This window comes from Podarcis erhardii, assembly GCF_964252035.2.
Source record: "Podarcis erhardii genome assembly, chromosome: 7".
Classification (NCBI taxonomy): Eukaryota; Metazoa; Chordata; class Lepidosauria; order Squamata; family Lacertidae; genus Podarcis; species Podarcis erhardii.
Genome location: NC_138511.1, coordinates 83,159,766 through 83,178,550, shown reverse-complemented (window position 1 = coordinate 83,178,550; position 18,785 = coordinate 83,159,766). Strand labels below are relative to the sequence as shown.

The following is an 18,785-nucleotide window of genomic DNA, read 5'->3' as shown; positions in this document are numbered from 1 at the left end:
CATATTAAAATGATCAGGGGATGATCGCCTGCCAAGTGTTCCAGATCAAACTATTGTCCAAGGGACATCTATGGTAACACTTTGAAAGGTTTCTTAAATTAATTCTATTTATTGTAACAAGCTGCTCTGGAGGGTAAGACTCGAACCTATGGCTTCAAGGAGATTCTGACTAAACAGCAGGAAGAAGTTTCTGGGAGGAAGAGGCATTCATCAGTGGAACAGACTCCCTCGGGAGATGGTGGATTCCCTTTCCTTGGAGATATTTTTAAACAGGTTGGACGGCCATCTGTCATGTATGCTTTAGCTGAGATTCCTGCGTTGCAGGTGGGCTGGACTAGATGACCCTCGGGGTCCCTTCCAACTCTGCGATTTTATGATTCTAACATAAAGACAATTTTTTAAGACTCCTGAAGCTGGCAGCTCTATTAACAAGTGGAACGTCGAGGGTGCTTCTGTTCCCTGGCCTGGAGGCGATACAAAAAGAGGGGACACTTTTGCCTGTTTTCAGTTCTGCATGTTAAGCTGCCATTAAAGGCAGAAGAGCAGGGTCAGTTTAAAAAGTTGGCAATTCCAATTTATAGAGTTTGGGAGCATCGTAGGGAATCGGTCAGTGCTGAACGGGGTGGAGTCCAGCAACGTACGGCTGGCCAATGAGTCCTCATCGCTGGCGCACGTGGATTCATGGGCGATGGTGCCATCCAGGCAGAATTTGGGGGCACACAGCAAAATTAGTGGGAGGGCCTCCCCAGATTCAGCAAGTCCCAAAGTAGGGACATGGGTGGCTCTTTGGGTTAAACCACAGAGCCTAGGACTTGCCTATCAGAAGGTCGGTGGTTCGAATCCCCACGACGGGGTGGGCTCCCGTTGCTCGGTCCCTGCTCCTGCCAACCTAGCAGTTCGAAAGCATGTCAAAGTGCAAGTAGATAAATAGGTACCGCTCTGGCAGGAAGGTAAATGGTAAAATGCACTGCTCTGGTTCGCCAGAAGCGGCTTAGTCATGCTGGCCACATGACCCGGAAGCTGTACGCCGGCTCCCTTGGCCAATAAAGCGAGATGAGTGCCACAACTCCAGTCGTCCACGACTGGACCTAATGGTCAGGGGTCCCTTTACCTTTACCTTACCACTGTAAGTGAAAAAAATATATGAGGACCCCCCCCCAACACCCTGTAAAACCATTATCCCTGGTATTACCTGTAGTGCAGGGGGTTAGACTAAATGACTCTGGAGGTCTCTTCCAATTCTACGATTCTACCTAATTCGGCCTTTGCAAACCTGGGGCTGATAGGAGCCACCCAAAATGCCTAAATGGTGCCAGACTGGCAAAATCCCGACCTAATTTTACTGTGGTCAGTAGGCCAAACCTCTGACCACACAGCAGCAGGGGCTGGCTGAGAAGTTGGCAACTGCAGAACGTAGGAAGCTGTCTTATGCCACGCCAGACTAGTATTGTCTACACTGGCTGGCAGCAGCGCTCTAAGGGTTTCCACCTGAAGGTCCCTTTCATTTGGAGAAGCTGAGAATTGTCCCGGGCCTTCTGCACTCAAAGCAGCTGCTCTGCCACTGAGCTATGCCCCTTTCCCTTAGCGTCAGGGTTCTGCACATCTGCGAGTTCCTGCTGGACTGGGAACTGCTGGCAGCTGAACTGGTTCGAAGCTGTTTGAATCTGTAGTGTGTAGACTAGGGTTGTAACTTTTTGACTCCCCCCGACAAAAAAAAAAAAAAAAAAGCCATTTCCTGTAGCAAAGTGAACTTATGCTTAGACACGCTGGAAAAGGGAAATGAAAAGTTGGAATCACTGTAAAAGTTGGAATCTATTTCTCCTGTATTATAATACAGTCATACCTCGGGTTACAGACACTTCAAGTTGCGTTTTTTTGGGTTGCGGACTGCTGAAACCTGGAAGTACCGGAACGGGTTACTTCCGGGTTTTGGCAGTCGCACATGCCCAGAAGCGCTAAATTGCGCTTTGCGCATGCGCAGAAGCAACAAACCGCAACCCACGCATGCGCAGATGCTCCGCTGCGGGTTGCGAACGCTGCGGATTGCGAATGTGCATCCCGCATGGATCATGTTCGCAACCCGAGCGTCCACTGTACATGCTATGCCTATTATACAGCTACTCATACAAAAACTGATTTATTGATTTTTGGGGAGGCCTTTCCTCAAAAGAAATGACCGTTCGTTCCTTTGCTTCTAGGCAAAAGTTCATCTCACTAAGCCACAGGAGCGTGAGGCTTTAAAAAAAAATAGAACCTTAGTGTAGACCAGGCATGGCCAAACTAGGCCCTCCAGCTGTTTTGGGACTACAACTCCCATCCTCCCTAGCTAGCAGGACCGGCGATCAGGGATGATGGGAATTGTAGTCCCAAAACAGCTGGAGGGCCAAGTTTGGCCATGCCTGGTGTAGACATCTGCTGAGCCAGGTGAGCGAGGGGGGGGTCAACTTTCAGACCAGTAGGACGCAGGTGATGATGGAGGATGCTGCGAGTACCTGTGGCCACCTACCCTGACCCTCCCTCCCTCTCGTGTCATGCAGCCTGCTTCGTGGGCTTGTGGGCTCCCCTGAGCCAAGCTACCATTGGCAGCGTCTCGGTCGTGTCCATCCCGGAGACCCCCATCGAGGGTCAGAACGTCACGTTCGCCGTGGTCAACGTGACGGGCACCATCCGCCAGATCGACTGGTACCGAGGTGTGGCGACTGACGGCTCGACCCGGCTCTTCAGTTACTTCCCTGGGAACGGCAACCCGCAGCGGAATGGAGTGCAACATACGGGGAGGGAATTTGGCTTCCCCAATGGGTCCCTCCTCATCACCAGGGTCAGGCCCAACGACAGCAAGGTCTACACTGTGATGCTTCTCATGCGTCCCAAAGGCTCTCTCAAAGGGTCCATCGAGCTTCAGCTTGCACGTGAGTGTTTGGGCTCTCTCCCGCCCCCAGTCTCATCGCCTCCCCCTGTTTCCTGTCTCCGTGGCTCAGGGCTGCAGCACGGAAATGTCCATTCCGGCCGCCGTTGAGAGTTTGCCAATGCTTAGCTTCGGAGATCCTCTTTTATTTTAAACTTAACAGCTAAACAATTCTGCAACATTTCAAATTGAGCAACCAGTCTTTCCACCTACGACTTCCACCTCCCTCCATGGTCCCCCTAAAATTTCTGTTTATACCTTCACCTTATCACAAAAGGAAAACAAAAAGTTTACCACCCACTCAAATCCTGTTTGCGTTTTAATATATTTACACTTAGTGTTTTGTTTTTTTTTAAGCATTCTGCAAACAGAATACTCTTCTGGGGTCTTTAAAAATTGTGGACGGGAAGGAATTTCGACTTTTATCTTCCGCAAAAAGAAGTTGTGTCATCCGGACGTTCCTTCCGGATCTCCTGTTTATTGTTTGCATGTATAACTTGGGAATGCTGGAGATGGCACGAGGAGATACTGGGCTGCTTGCTCCTGTTACATAACCCAACTCAAAGCGCAATTAGCGTTATATAACCACCCACTTCTTCCTTGTACGCAACTGTCAAACGGGGGCGTCAAATGACTGTAGCTGAGTGGTAGGAACATCTTCAGTGTGCGCAGAAGGTCAATTCCCAATGGCATCTCCCGGAAGGGGCAGGAGAGGTTCGCTTTCGGAAAACCCGGAGAGTTCAGTATTGCCACAATGCCAAACTGGCGCATCAATCAGATCAGGGTTTGCCAGACTTGGGCCTCCAGCTGTTTTGGGACTACAACTCCCATCATCCCTAGCTAGCAGGACTGGTGGTCAGGGATGATGGGAATTGTACTTCAAAAAGCAGCTGGAGGCCCAAGTTTGGGAAACCCTGGGTTAGATCAATCAAAGCAAAGATATTTAATGGGCTACAGAGGTACCCTGTATTGTCTTGTATTGGGTGTTGCCAAACTACAACTCCCATCAGTGCCAACAAGCACGGCCAATAGGCAGGAGAGATGGGAGTTGTAGTTCAGCAACATCTGGTGAGCCAAATGTTCCACACACCTGGTTTCGGTTGCCGGCAGAAGTGCACAGATTGAATTAACTCATTTTATCAGTTGATGGGCTAAAATGCAGTTGAGGATTCAACCAACAGGGGGCCCAATGCATGTCCACTCCAAGGGTATCCCCATTGAGTTCAGTAGGATTTACTCCCAGGATAATGTGTATATGAGTGATGGGGAAATCTGGGCCTTCCAGATGGGCCATTGGCCACGTTTGCTGGGGCTGGTGGGAGTTCACGAGGCTGTCTTATTGGTGGGATTTTGCAGGGAGTTACCTTACATCGAGTCAGACAATTGGTCCATCAAGCTCAGTATCATCTACTAGGAATGGAGGAGAAACTGAAATCAGTCTGCATTAAAAGATGAACCTAGCAAATTATCGCTTTCCCGAAGAATACAGGCACACCGAAACACAGCCATCCTTTGCAATCCACCCTTATCTGAATTTTGCAAATGGAGGAACAAGACTAGGATAAAACGTGCGACAAAATACACACCTTGGTGAAAAATAACGTACGGAAAGGCATTATTCTGTGTGAAATTGTTCTGCAAAAAATGTGTACATTAGGCAAAAATAACATACACAAAGGTGTTTTGGGCGAAATTTGTGCTAAATGCCTGACGAATTTTCGTGAAGGCCTTTTCTTCTTCTGATTGCAAACTGGTGAGGGCGCGTGGAGAACAGAATTTAAGACTTGCTGAGGGTGGGGAATGAGAAACTAAAACCAAAGGATTTGTCCATCCCTCTAGCTCAGTGTTTCCCAACCTTGGGCCTCCAGCTGTTTTTGAACTACAATTCCCATCATCCCTGACCACTGGTCTTGCTAGCTAGGGATGATGGGAGTTGTAGTCCAAAAACAGCTCGAGGCCCATGGTTGGGAAACACTGCTCTAGCTGACAGTGAACAGCAGTTTGCTCTCCAGGGTTGTAGGAAGAGAGTCTCTCCCAGCCGTACCAGGAGATCCTGGGGTTAAAACCTGAGACCTTCTGCATGGAAGCTGGATTGATTGATTGATTGATTGATTGATTGATTGTATTTCCTTGCTGTTTTTTATTCAAACAAATCTCAACCAATAAATAACCATAATATAATAAAACATAATACCACATCGCAAATACAGCATATATCATAATTAACAAATTATCAACAAAACAGTTGCAATCTATATAAAAAGACTTAACAAAACAGCCACTAAAAAATAAGCTAAACTTAACAATTATGAAAAGTCATGTGATTAACACATAATGCAGTGTTTAGAATCTATGTTGTTGTTGTTTAGTCGTTTAGTCGTGTCCGACTCTTTGTGACCCCCTGGACCAGAGCACGCCAGGCACTCCTGTCTTCCACTGCCTCCCACAGCTTGGTCAAACTCATGCTGGTAGCTTCAAGAACACTGTCCAACCATCTTGTCCTCTGTCGCCCCCTTCTCCTTGTGCCCTCCATCTTTCCCAACATCAGGGTCTTTTCCCGGGAATCTTCTCTTCTCATGAGGTGGCCAAAGTCTTGGAGTCTCAGCTTCAGGATCTGTCCTTCCAGTGAGCACTCAGGGCTGATTTCCCTGAATCTATAAAACAATATTAAAAAATTGTCAAAATAGCAATTAAAATATAAGCTGAGCACTAAGTTCACTTTTTAATTTTTTTTATTACAAAATTTTATTTACAAACACATAGACACAGAACAAAATTCATATTACACTAAGTTCATTCGCACAACCTCTGCACCCCCATGCTTCTGCCACTGAGCTACAGCCCTTGTCTAAAGGGCACCATCTTCTAAGCAGCTGTTTGAGGTTCAGGAGGCCTGCCCCCTTTTGTGTTGGCTGCACCCCCACTAGGCAGCTCACGGTTCTGCTGGCCCTACCTCGCAGGGTCGTTGTGGAGAGCTGTGAGGACCAAACTATTTCCCGTCTCAAGCATTTGCTTGCTCCCTCGGTCACTTGCCCGTGCCCGATTCTGGGTACTAACACCCGTGTTCGGTCTCTTTCCTAGGCTCAACGACTACCACCCCACCTCCTACGACTCCCACCACAGAGCCACCTCCTGCGAAGGAGCTCACCAAACCTCCTTTGATGCTGGGCTGGATTGTCGCTGGAGTCGTGGTTGGCATCCTGCTCTCGGGGGCTGTCGGGGCTGTCCTGGTCTACCGCTTTGTCTTACAAAAGGCGGACCCAGGCACGGGGTAAGGGGGAACAAGGGCTGTGTGTTTGGAGGGGTCATGAAGGTAGACCACTGAATTGTAGAGTTTGGATGGGACCATGGGAGTCATGTAGTCCAAACTCCTGCAATGCAGAAATCTATCTATCTATCTATCTATCTATCTATCTATCTATCTATCTATCTATCTACCTATCATCTATCTATCTATGGATCTATGGATCTCCTATCTATCTATCTATCTATCTATCTATCTATCTATCTATCTATCTCTATCATCTATCTATCTATCTATCATCTATCTATCTATCTATCTATCATCTATCTATATCTATCTATCATCTATCTATCTAATTTAATTTTCTAAATTACATTTCAAAATATTCATTTAAACAACCTTAAATCATTGACTTCCCTTCTCTTTCGGTGGTTCATTTTGTATACCGTGCACCCCTGCATATTTTACATGAACTAAACCAGTCAGTAATCTATTGCTACATCCATCAAAACTTATTTACGCTGTTGAATTTATCTTAATGCTACCAGCGTTTTTAAATAAACAAATCCCCCCCATATATTCAGTAAACATTGTCTTCTTTAAATGTACATTCTTGTTCTCTTATTCTATACGTTAAGTCTGCAAGCTGTGCATATTCCATCAGTCTAAGTTGCCATTCTTCTTTGGTTGGAACCTCACTCGTTTTCCATTTTGGGGCTAACAAGACACGGGCCACAGTCGTGGCGTACATAAATAGTCTTTTTTGACACTTGGGAATTATCCCCAATGAAAAGGACTCTGTTTTTGTTTATTTTTTTGGAAAGGTACTTTTAATCATTTTTTTCAATTCATTATATATCATTTCCCAGTATTCTTTTACCCATGTAAAAGGAGCATTGCTGAAATCTCAAGCATTTGTAACAGAGGGCCATCCAACCTCCGTTATAAAACCTTCAAGGAAGGAGAGACCACCAGCTTCTGAGGGAGACCATTCCACCGTCAAGCAGCTCTTACTGCCAGAAAGTTCTGCCTCATACTTAGTCGAAATTTCCTTTCTTGTAACTTGAAGCCATGGGTTCGAGTCCTACCCTCCAGAGCAGGAGAAAAAAAAAAGCTTGCTCCCTCCTACATATGGCAGCCCTTGAGATATTTGAAGATGGCTTTCCTATCTCCTCTCAGTCTCCTTTTTCCCAGGCTAAACATACCTTGCTCCCTCAACCGTTCTTCATAAGCGAAATGTAGATATGTCAATGGGCAACCTCTCACCCATTCAAATTTCTTTCTAGGATGCCCGCAAGACTGGATCCAAGAGGGAAAAAGCCACCAGCACCCAAACATGGTGAGTGACCTCCTCTAGAGTATTTGAGAGTCCAGGGATCCACTTTCCCCCTGCAAACAGTGGTGCGTGCGTGTGCTTTGAGTGGGATATCGTTTTGTTCTAGCAAACGGGATGTTAGCCCTGTGTACCTGAAGAAGTGTCTCCACCCCCATCATTCCGCCCGGACACTGAGATCCAGTTCCAAGGGCCTTCTGGCGGTTCCTCCCTGAGAGAAGTGAGGTTACAGGGAACCAGGCAGAGGGCCTTCTCGGTAGTGGCACCTTCCCTGTGGAATGCCCTCCCACCAGATGTCAAAGAGAACAAAAACTACCAGACTTTTAGAAGACATCTGAAGGCAGTCCTGTTTAGGGAAGCTTTTAATATTTGATGTATTACTGTATTTTAATATTGTGTTGGAAGCCGCCCGGAGTGGCTGGGGCAACCCCGTCAGATGGGCTGCGTATAAATAATAGGATTATTATTATTAGCCTGCTAGAATCTTGATAATGACGCAGCTCAGCAGCAACCTACGAATGTAACAATAGCTCTACTGAATCAGACAGTGGCCTCTCAAGTCCAGCATCCTTTGCTCACAGGGACTAACCAGACACATATGCATGGGTTTTTGTTGGGGGGGGGGGTTCAGGACCTCAGAATTGTATTGATTTGTATTGGTTTTATGGGCCAGCTGCCCCCCGCTGCTCCCCTTAGCTACGCTGCGGAGAGACTGGGGAAACCCAGCCAGATGGGTGGGGTATGAATAATAAATTGTTATTATTCAATTATTATTTTGCCCTTGCACTCCTGGGAGTTGGACTCCCTGGACTCCCTTCGCCTGTAGTTTCCAGCAACAAGGTTGTTGTGAGAACGACATGCTATGCAGTTCTGAGGCATGTGCAGAATCGACAAACGTTACTGGTGATTTGTTCTATTCTCCGCTTTCCAGGTGACAAGGAGCCCATTTATGAAACGATGGATTCGCCTGTGGAATCGCCCAGAGTAGAAGGGAAGGAGCCTCCCCCAATGTCTGGACCTCTCCCTGTAAGTCAAGGCATGGATGACCAGCCAAACGCCCTGGACTCAACCGCTCCTTGGTTAGGTTCTGCAAATGGGGTGTGATGGGACTGAGAAGATTAGGAGAGGCTGGGAACGGGATTTTTCAGTCGATGAACTCCACTGTGCAACTCCCTTGATCCTGATCCGGACTCTCTGAATTCCAAAGGTTCTGTATGAATTTGCTGGAACGGACCTTTCTTCTGCACATTTGAGAGTCTGTGTGCAGAAGGGGGAATTTGTCAGGGACTGTGCTGAGGAGGGTGGGAGCCTCCCCCTCCCCTTGCTCCTGCTCCAGATCCTGAATCTTCCCAAGAGCAAGAGGACAGTATAGATTTGGAACAGCGGTTTGCAGAGGGACATAGTTCAGAAGGCAGAAGCTGGGAAATACTGGATAGAGAACAGCTAGGAGAAGAAACTCTGGAAGAGAGAGGGTTAACAGATTCACAGTCCCTGGACAACATTCACCCCCTTTCTCCAAAGTCACGGAGAGCTCAGAAAGTGGCAGAACAGAAAGCACAGAGGGTACAAGCTCAGATTACAAGACGTAGGAGTGACATGGATTAATAGGGACAGAAGGGGGTGAAATCCTTAACTGGGAACACCGCCATTCTAGGAGATGGTTTCTTTGTTCTCTCGCTGTGATTATTCAAGTTTCTAACTGGTAAGAAGACTCCTTTTCCTTTGTTCTGCTTATCTGCTGCCATGGGGGAGGAAGCCGATTCCCTGAAGCCTGACAGAATTTAAAGGACTCCCCCTGCCAGTGGCATAGCTAGAGGGGCAGATGTTGTGGATTGCCCCGGGGGCACTTACCTTTAGGGGTGGCATGCTGAAGCCCAAGGTGGTATGCAAGCCCAGGTGCCCTGAGAGCCCAGTGTGCCGCTCACAAAAGCTGCTTGGGGCTGGGTTCATAGTGTGCACAAGCTGTTGTGCCCCCCCCCCCGGTGCCCCTCTGGTGGCCAAGAAGGATGCAACAGGCACGCACCAGCCCCATGAGTGGTGCTGGGCTTGCAGGTTCCCCAATACACCACGTCCCTCCCCGCCACCAAGGAGCAAAATCTCAGCAAAGGGAGGATCAAAATGAAACCCACCCTTTCACGATGATCCAATCTTTTTCATTGCCCACCATATTCTTTCTCTTCACAGCCTCTGCCGGGTAGTTGCCCCGGACTGGACACAAACTACATGGTAAGTTCTTAACCCTGCGGGAAGCTTAACCGGACTTTTCATTTCTTCCTATATCCATAGAAATGTAAGCCCGTCATCACACTTTGCAGTTTGCAAGCCGGCCCTGGGACCACTGGGACTACAAAGGGAAGCATCGCCTGACATCGCTATGAAGTCAGGTGATTGACAGGTGGGCATCTGTCACCTTTGGCCTGCCAGGAGCTTGGGAAATTAAGATCTGCCCTGCCAGCCAGGAAAGATCCCAGACCTTTCTGCCGCAAGGGATGGGACAGGTGGGGTTGTTGTGATCTATAAGGGGAGGGAAGCAGGTGGCAGTGAGGTCTAAGGCTGGGTAGGCTGGGTTGGTGAGCAGGCGATCACCATCTCTGGGCAACCTTTGGAAGGTCATAGAGTAGAATCTTAGAGTTGGAAGGGATCTAAGGGTCATCTAGTCCAACCCCCTGCAATGCAGGAATATGCAGCTGTCCTGTATAGGGACTGAACCTGCGACTTTGGCGTTATCAGTACCAAGCTTTAATCAACAGCTTGGGACCAGTTTACCTGTGAGATTGCCTTACCTGATTTATTCCCGCACGACATTTATCCCTGCATTGGGGGGGCTGGACTAGATGACCTTTGGGTACCTTCCAACTCTACAATTCAATTCTATGGCGGCTCCAATCTGTGGAGCTGGTGCCAGATAATACTCATTCCACATGAGAACTCCTTGCCTATTGACACCAGGCAGGCACTTTCCTTGTACTCTTCTGCACACCTACTAGAAACATTTTTGTTTAGGCAAGCCTATTTAAGTCACAAAGAACGCTGGCATGGACTTTCATCTGGTTTTTAGCTTAGCGTTGACTCTTAATTATTCTGTGCAGGTGTTAAATTGCTGTTTCGAGGTGGTTTTTACTGTTGATCTCATATTTTATTCGTTTGGTGAACTGATTTGAGGTTGTTTTGCAATCAAGAGGTAGATCAGCTTTGTGAAATTAATAAACAGGATTCCTTTCCTCTTTAATTTTTTAGGAGTTGCTACGCAGAACAGAATCCATTTACGCCGAGATCAAGAGGTGATTCCTTGCCTTGAAAGATGCTCCTCTGACTGCCCCCCCTCCTGCCAGTCACCCCCCCCCCGCTCCCTGAGAATTGACCCATTCCAGTATTTTGGGATGCGAATTCTCCATCTCCTGTCATTTTGCTCTCTCTTGTCTGCTGCTGGCAGGATCTAGAATCCTTTCGCCTTAAGACTGTGCATACAGCCAAGAATTTCAACCTACCGCCAAGTTCAAAGGCGATCAAGCCCAGGACTTTTCTCCTGATGGGACAGAGGAGCTGTTACCTGGGCAGTTTGATCTCATCTCTTCCTAAAAATGGACCACCACGCGTGGCTAAAGTCTTTCTCCTTTTCAAGGAATTCTGGTGGCGAGAGGAAATATTCCTGTTTGCGACTGTGATTATTTTGGTCTTCTGGGCTTTTTCGATAATCCTGGGGTTTTTTTGTTTTTTTTAAAGCAGCAATCTGCTTTGGTGCTCAGAACGTCTTTCTGTTTCCTGGAGGGCTGCTCTGCAAAGTGTTGGAGGGGTACTCTGACTCCCCCCACCCACAAGAACCACTTTCTTTGAAAGCTGTAGATCAGGAAATGGGAGGCCACACACACACACACACACACACACACACACACAAAAAAAAAAAACCACAAACACAAACACAAACACAAACACAAACACAAACACAAACACAAACACAAACACAAACACAAACACAAACACAAACACAAACACAAACACAAACACAAACACAAACACACACACACTCTTTCAGGTCATATTTGGCTAAGGACACCCCCTCCCAATTGCTAGCTCTTAGACAGCATCTTAAAAAGCAGAGACATCACCTTGCCGACAAAAATCCATATAGTTCAAGCTATGGTTTTCCCAGTAGTGATGTATGGAAGTGAGAGCTGGACCATAAAGAAGGCTGATCGCCGAAGAATTGATTCTTTTGAATTATGGTGCTGGAGGAGACTCTTGAGGGTCCCATGGACTGCAAGAAGATCATACCTATCCATTCTGAAGGAAATCAGCCCTGAGTGCTCACTGGAAGGACAGATCGTGAAGCTGAGGCTCCAATACTTTGGCCACCTCATGAGAAGAGAAGACTCCCTGTAAAAGACCCTGATGCTGGGAAAGATGAAAGATGGAGGGCACAAGGAGAAGGGGACGACAGAGGACGAGATGGTTGGACAGTGTTCTCGAAGCTGCAAACATGAGTTTGACCAAACTGCGGGAGGCAGTGGAAGACAGGAGTGCCTGGCGTGCTCTGGTCCATGGGGTCACAAACAGTTGGACACGACTAAACAACAACAACAACAACAGGGCTCTTCCAGAACACCTCTATTTTAAGCCTGAATTCAACCGTGCCCTGGAAAATTCAGGTTAAGCAGTGATCGTTGATGGGAGGTCTTGCTCAAAACCCTGCTTCCCCCAAAGATCTGACTTTTTGCAAGAAGGAAGCTGTGGGGGTGATTCTTGCTATGACGCAACATCCTCTGACCTCCCCACAAAACAGATCAAAACGGATACTCTCTAAATAGCTGGTGTCTCTAATCTGTTTGGAAGTGCCCTTAGTTTAGGATCTTTCCTTCCTTCCTTTCCCACACATGTGAGGTTTGAAAAGTCTCTTCTCCTGCGTAGTCAGCACTTTAGACTAAAGCAAAGATATGTATTAGATTGGAGGGGTGCGTGGATGTCAGCCTTGTCAGATTTTCTTTTTTCTTTTTTACATGAATCCCCAGAGCTACAAACCACTGCTGGTTATAAAAGATAGGCTGTAAAGGGTTTTTATTTTTAGTCGGATGCTGTCAGCCTGGGTAGCTCAGTTAGTTAGAGCATGGTGCTGATGATGCCAAGGTTGCAGGTTCGATTCCCGTATGGGATAGCTGCATATTCCTGCATTGTAGGGGGTTGGACTAGATGATCCTTGGAGTCTCTTTATGATTCTGAATACTCCTTGCTAGGAATCGCAAGCAGGCTTTGGGTTGGCCATCAATGGAACAGGATCCTGGAATAGACTGTCCAGTGGCCTGATTCAGCAGCTTCTTCTTATTGCTATGCTCTTAATTAAAGAGCAGGATGCCCCCGTTCTGAGCCTTGGGATGAGTTTTCAGTGCCACAGCTGAACTGAGTTTACAGTCCTTTTGCAACCCCCCCCCCCACCTCCGCTCCCGGTGAGCTTTCGTCATTTCAAGCAGTCTATCTGATATAGGGAATGTCGTGTTGTTATCACTGTCAAACAAACGGAGAGCCAGGGGACCCAGCTGCAAGTCGACCAGATGTCTATGCTTAGATATTGTTGTAGCAAAACGGTATATAAATTGTTGAAATAAATAAATGAAGTAAGGTATCAGTTGACCCTGATGTACTAGGACTATGGGAAATGATGGCTCAATTGGGCAGGCACACCCTATGAATTGAGCAACGTTGTGGCTCTGAGTATAGCCCTTGAATTGGGGATCCGGACCAGAACTAGGCCCCTAAGTCCACACACACACACACACACACATACAAATCCACTCCTGGTTTTCCCTCTTATCAAAGTGTTCTTTTTTCTTTAGCGTGCTAATTTGGGCTTGTCTACATTTCTGGTTAGGGATGTGGGTGGCGGTGTGAGTTAAACCACAGAGCCTAGGACTTGCTGATCAGAAGGTCGGTGGTTTGAATCCCCGCGACGGGGTGAGCTCCCATTGCTCAGTCCCAGCTCCTGCCAACCTAGCAGTTCAAAAGCATGTCAAAGTGCAAGTAGATAAATAGGTACCGCTCCGGCGGGAAGGTAAACTGTGTTTCCATGCGCTGCTCTGGTTCGCCAGAAGTGGCTTAGTCATGTTGGCCACATGACCCAGAAGCTGTACGCCGGCTCCCTCGGCCAATAAAGCGAGATGAGCGCCGCAACCCCAGAGTCAGCCACGACTGGACCTAATGGTCCGGGGTCCCTTTATCTTAACCTTTACACTTCTGGTTGGTCCCTGCCTAGCAAGCATGGGTCCGAGAGGTTTCCCCACACTTTCTAGGCACAGGTCTGAGTGGTTTTCCCATTCCCTGGAAAACCTGGAAATCGGAACAAATGACAACCTGCAGAAGATCCAGTTGCTGTTCCGACTCAGCGCTAAACCACAGGTTTTCCTGGGGGAAGGCGGTGAGGCAAATGGAGGTGTAAAAAAGCCCTTAGAAGGGCTGGGTGCACTTTTAGTTTAAATACCTGGGCATCAAAAACCCTGGCAAGTCACACAGAGATCTATGTGCAGATCTTCCTGCCCACCCCCCAGCCTAACCCCTTTCATGCAGGGTGGGCAGGAGGAAGGAGCTATAAACTCTTTAGAAATCTGCCATGTGGCTACAGCTATCTCTTGTTTAATCAGACATCTAAGGCTGTTGCCACATGTTCTGCTTGAACAGGCTGGTCTGATCTGTAAAATTTCATTCTGATGTATTTATTATTTTCAACTAGCAACTTCATACCTGGCCATGCTTGGGAATTCTAAAGCTTATCCTCATCTCTGGGAAAACCTGTGATTCAGTGCTGAATCTGAACAACTGGGAATCGGGCTTTCATTCCCCTTAACTGAGTTCTTCTTGCCCCCATCCCCGAGAAATCCTCTTTCTGCTTAGAGTAACATCCAGCCTTTGCTGTGGATGCAACTCTTGCGACCGTCGTTTTGTTTGGATTCCAACCCCCACATTGACCATGTTTTGAAAGGCGCAGCCTGTCAGCTTGGTTCAAAATACCGTCCAACTTTATGCCGTAATAAATGGAAATCTGCCCTTATTCCCTTATGGGGGACACAAGAGCCCTTTGCAGGTTCTCCATCATTCGGAGAAAATAACAGAGGCCAACCAGAGAGTATTGAGAAGCAAAGCAGCCAGTAAGCCTGATCTTTATTGAACTGTTGCAACAGGGTGCTCCCCTCACACGCAGGAGAGGAGGAGGACCCAGAACCCAGGTGTGTCCGCCCATATATAGGCATTTTAAATTGCCCGCCCTGGAGTCCAAGACCACCCCCAGAAATATCATACATACGTCACAGAAAGGGCGGTCTACAGCAGAAATCTGAGTGCATTGTTTATCTCCTGTCTGGCAGGTTACCTGTTAATACTTACTTGATTGGATACCCTGGGGAGCCTGGCCAGTCTTTTGTAATGATAAATACTTAGTTCCTGAGCCAGGTCACAGGCTCACCCTATTCATACACAGAATGAACCCTTAAGACAGGTTTTGTGAATGAAAAGACATTGGGGAGGCTTTTCCATTTTCCTTTGACCTTGCAGAGAAAACATTTGGTCAGTTTGGGAGCCAAAATGGCTCCAGGACTGCCCTCCTGTGCTGCCTCAGACATGTGGCCCATACATTTATGTACGTGTTTGCTTGGTACATTTATGAACATTTATTATATATATATAAGACCTTTATTTATTATATATATAAGACTCCCTGATCTCGTGAACCGTCATGCAAAATTCGGCCAAGGCATCCAAGGAGGTTCAAATGCGCAGCAAACATACAGCTTTCCAAAACAGGTATTAGTCCCACCCATTCAGCCTTTCCTTCAGCGATAAGGGAGGCCTGTTATTATTTGTGATAAGGGAGGCCTGCTATTATCTGTGACCTGCTACCCAAGAGTGTTTTGCTAGGAAACTCGCCACAGTTGGTTTCAAGATAGGAAATGTTTAACACAGTCACAAGATGTAACGAAGCAGGTTTCTGTTATGGGAGAAAGTTGCGTTTAGCCATTTAAGGAATGCAAATAGAGAGGAAATGTCCCCTGACACCGGGGAGAGGGGGGAGGAAAAGGGGACAGAAGGTGTTTGTGTGGAAGGTCCAAGTGAGGCATCATCACTCACTACCTTAATGCTTAAAGCCCACAGTTCACTAAGGCTGAGGGCCTGGGAAGAGGATGGCCCCAGCCTTAGTGGTCCCATAGAAACTGGGCTGCTGTTATTATTTATTTAGTTAATTTGTATACAGTGGTACCTTGGTTCTCGAACTTAATCCATTCTCGGAGTCCATTCGACTCCCAAAACAGTTTGAAAACCAAGGCGTGGCTTCTGATTGGCTGCAGGAGCTTGTTGGACGTTCGGCTTCTGAAAAACATTCGCAAACCGGAACAATTACTTCCGGGTTTGTGGCATTTGGGAGCTGATTTGTTTGGCAACTAAGCTGTTTGAGAACCAAGGTATGACTGTACAGTGGTACCTCTGGTTACGTACTTAATTCGTTCCAGAGGTCTGTTCTTAACCTGAAGCTGTTCTTAACCTGAAGCACCACTTTACCTAATGGGGCCTCCTGCTGCTGCCGCTGTGCCGCCACCGCGCCATTTCTGTTCTCATCCTGAAGCAAAGTTCTTAACCCGAGGTACTATTTCTGGGTTAGCGGAGTATGTAACCTGAAGTGTATGTAACCCGAGGTACCACTGTACTGGCCGTCATCTGCAGATTTCAGGGTTGTTTGCAGCATAAAAATACAATATAAAAACACCAAATACATGATAAAAACAAGAACAAAAATAATAATAAATCAACAAGCCCCTCCCCACATACCCTCAATGCTGTTCAAGCTGTTCAGGAAGCAAAGGGGTTGGAATAAGAGGGGGAGCTCTGAACCCCAACAGTGATGTTTATGAGGGACTGCATGCTAAGATTTGTGAGAGTGCAGCATTACAAAAATATTGAGGAAGGAACACCCTAAAGGGCCAGGAGTGAGTATGCTCAGAGCCAACAAAAGGGGGGGGGGTCGTACCCGCCAACATTTCTCCAATGAAAATAGGGACGTCCCATTCCATAATGATAATTTTACTGTTTATACCCCACACATCTTACTGAGTTGCCCCAGCCACTCTGGGCAGCGTCCAACATATATAAGAAACATAATAAAATGTTTAAAAACCCTTCCGTATACAGGATCGCTTTCAGATGGCTTGGGGGGTCGGATAGCTCCATACCCTCCAGCATTTTTCCACTGAAAATAGGGACATCCTGAGGAAAAATGGGAAAAATCAGAAACTGGGATGGCTTCTCTAAATCAGGGAGGTCCCTGGAAAATTGGGACACTTGGAGGGTTGGGGGGGGGCAGAGATGGAAAACTGAGGGGGAAGCAGGAATGGCGTGCATGCCCTGGGATAAGGGCATGGCTGGCTGAGTTGCTGGAACCCTGAGCGGGACATTCCACGCTGCAACATTTTGTTGCTGGCCCTGTTAGTTAATCTTTATCCCAGTTGGAACCTTTCCCTGGGATTCAACTTGCTTTGGTTAGTCAGCTGCACCCTGGAGAGGGTTTTTATTCCCGTATTTGTTAACCGGTTAGCTAATGATCAATGCCAGGCTGCAATTAAGAAACTTCCAGAGATTCTTGAGCAAGGAGACGCCACCTCATTGCTATTCCCGGCCGCCGCGTATGGCAGACACCCTGCTCCACTTCTCTAGGTGTCAGGAATTTGGAATGTGGGGCAACCGCTTTCCAACGTGCTCCTGCGCCTTCCAGGGCAGCCTGCCGTGCAGAAAAATTATGGGTGCCTCCAGACTGCCGCGGTTTGGCGGGAGGGATTCAGGCGCATACCGGAAGTTTAGGTTTGTGCAATTAATGTGATTTAAAGGGCTCCGTCACCCTGTCACAACAAATCCGGTTTGGAAAGTGGCGGAGGGGAATGATTAATGGGAAGGCTTTTAATCAACACCCTGAGAGCAAATTGGGAGGAATGCTCACTAAAGGCCGGATATAATCTCATCTCCGCGTAAGGTTTGTGCAGGCAAACCAGGACAAAGGTGCCCAGGAATTAGGTCACCTGGAGGGATCTGAATGTAGGCAGAGTGTTTCTCTCGGGCAAGGAGATGGGGGGCGGCGGAAGCTTCACCCCATAGCGACGTGACTGTGTCAGCCGGCAATTAACAGTGCAGCAGGAGAGTCCGTGAAACTAACAATGGCAACTCTGTCAAGGAAGTGGAACAAGGTCCTCTAGTTCCTGGCTCTCTCTGGAGAGGGCATACCATATCCAGGGGGCCACCACTGAAAAGGCCACTCACTCCTATTGGACCTAGCTTGGTAGTGTTGCAGGAATTTATGTATCGGTTGGGGGGGGGGTTGCCCCTCCAGCAGATATCATGCACATGCAGCCCACTACCAAAATCAGCACAATCACTTTTGTGACTTTTGTGATTTGTCCCCACAAAACACTTCATCACAGTTTCTTCCCATCTATTAAAAGGGCCTCTGCTGCATGACACCAAATGTAACAATTCACTGATAGATGTATCTGTGTACTGGCTCACTGGGAAAACTTCAGAAATTCATATAGACATGTGAGCTCAGCTACTCAGCAGCCCCTCTGCCTGAGTGATAATTCCTGGCATCCTGATACCTGAGTGCCAGACAGGTAGCCTTTCCAGAAATAACAAACCCAGATGAAGACAAAAGGGTGTGATTAACTTGGCTGGGAAACAGGGAAATGTAAATCTCTCTTTTGCTTCACTTAATGGGTGTTTGGTGGAGGGCAAGGAGAACCATGGGGCAGGGTCCAGGATGCTCAGATTACTGCTACCAGACCTCCCCTTTCATGATGTAACCATGATGTATGAGTGATGTAGTTTGGGGGGGGTGTAACATGGGGATTAGCAGCTAATAAAAGTTTGGGGGCTCTCTTGTTCGGGGCTTCCATCTAGTTCTACCTTGTGGCAGGTGGCAGTCCTGTCGCGACAGTCTTCAATAAAGACCAAGCCTACTGGCTGCTGTTTTGCTCTGGCATTCCTGGCTGGTGTCCTTGTTTTTTGTCCAAGGGAACCCTCAGATTTCTCCAGAGAAGATGTCTTGGACTGGCTGGATGCAGAGGAATGGTGGGAGGAGCCAGGTGGGGAACCCCCCCAAAGGAAGAAGGCTCAGAGCCCGGGGAGTGGTGGTGGGATGATGATGAGCGATCAGAGGGAGAAGACTGGGAAGAAAGAGGAGGTCAGGAAGCTGGAGGGGTAACAGGACTTAATGAGCAGGGAGAATCTGTGGCAGAAAGCAGTCCAGAATCAGAGGCAGAAGCTGAATCAGTAGAGGAGGGAGG

The 18,785-nt window shown here is 47.5% G+C and overlaps 2 protein-coding genes across 2 annotated transcripts in view; both read left to right on the top strand.

The window, feature by feature from the left end:
- The window catches only part of LOC309345987 (cell adhesion molecule CEACAM20-like), a 188,980-nt gene that overhangs the window by 134,670 nt on the left and 35,525 nt on the right, over positions 1-18,785 (top strand). The window lies entirely within an intron of this gene.
- CEACAM19 (CEA cell adhesion molecule 19) lies at positions 2,480-11,370 on the top strand (the record flags this gene model as incomplete). The annotated part of the gene is made up of 6 exons (XM_081871505.1): positions 2,480-2,909; positions 5,987-6,176; positions 7,436-7,488; positions 8,414-8,508; positions 9,667-9,708; positions 10,720-11,370. 6 exons carry the CDS (start codon positions 2,480-2,482, stop codon positions 10,765-10,767), a joined length of 858 nt encoding a protein of 285 aa, XP_081727631.1. The 3' UTR covers positions 10,768-11,370.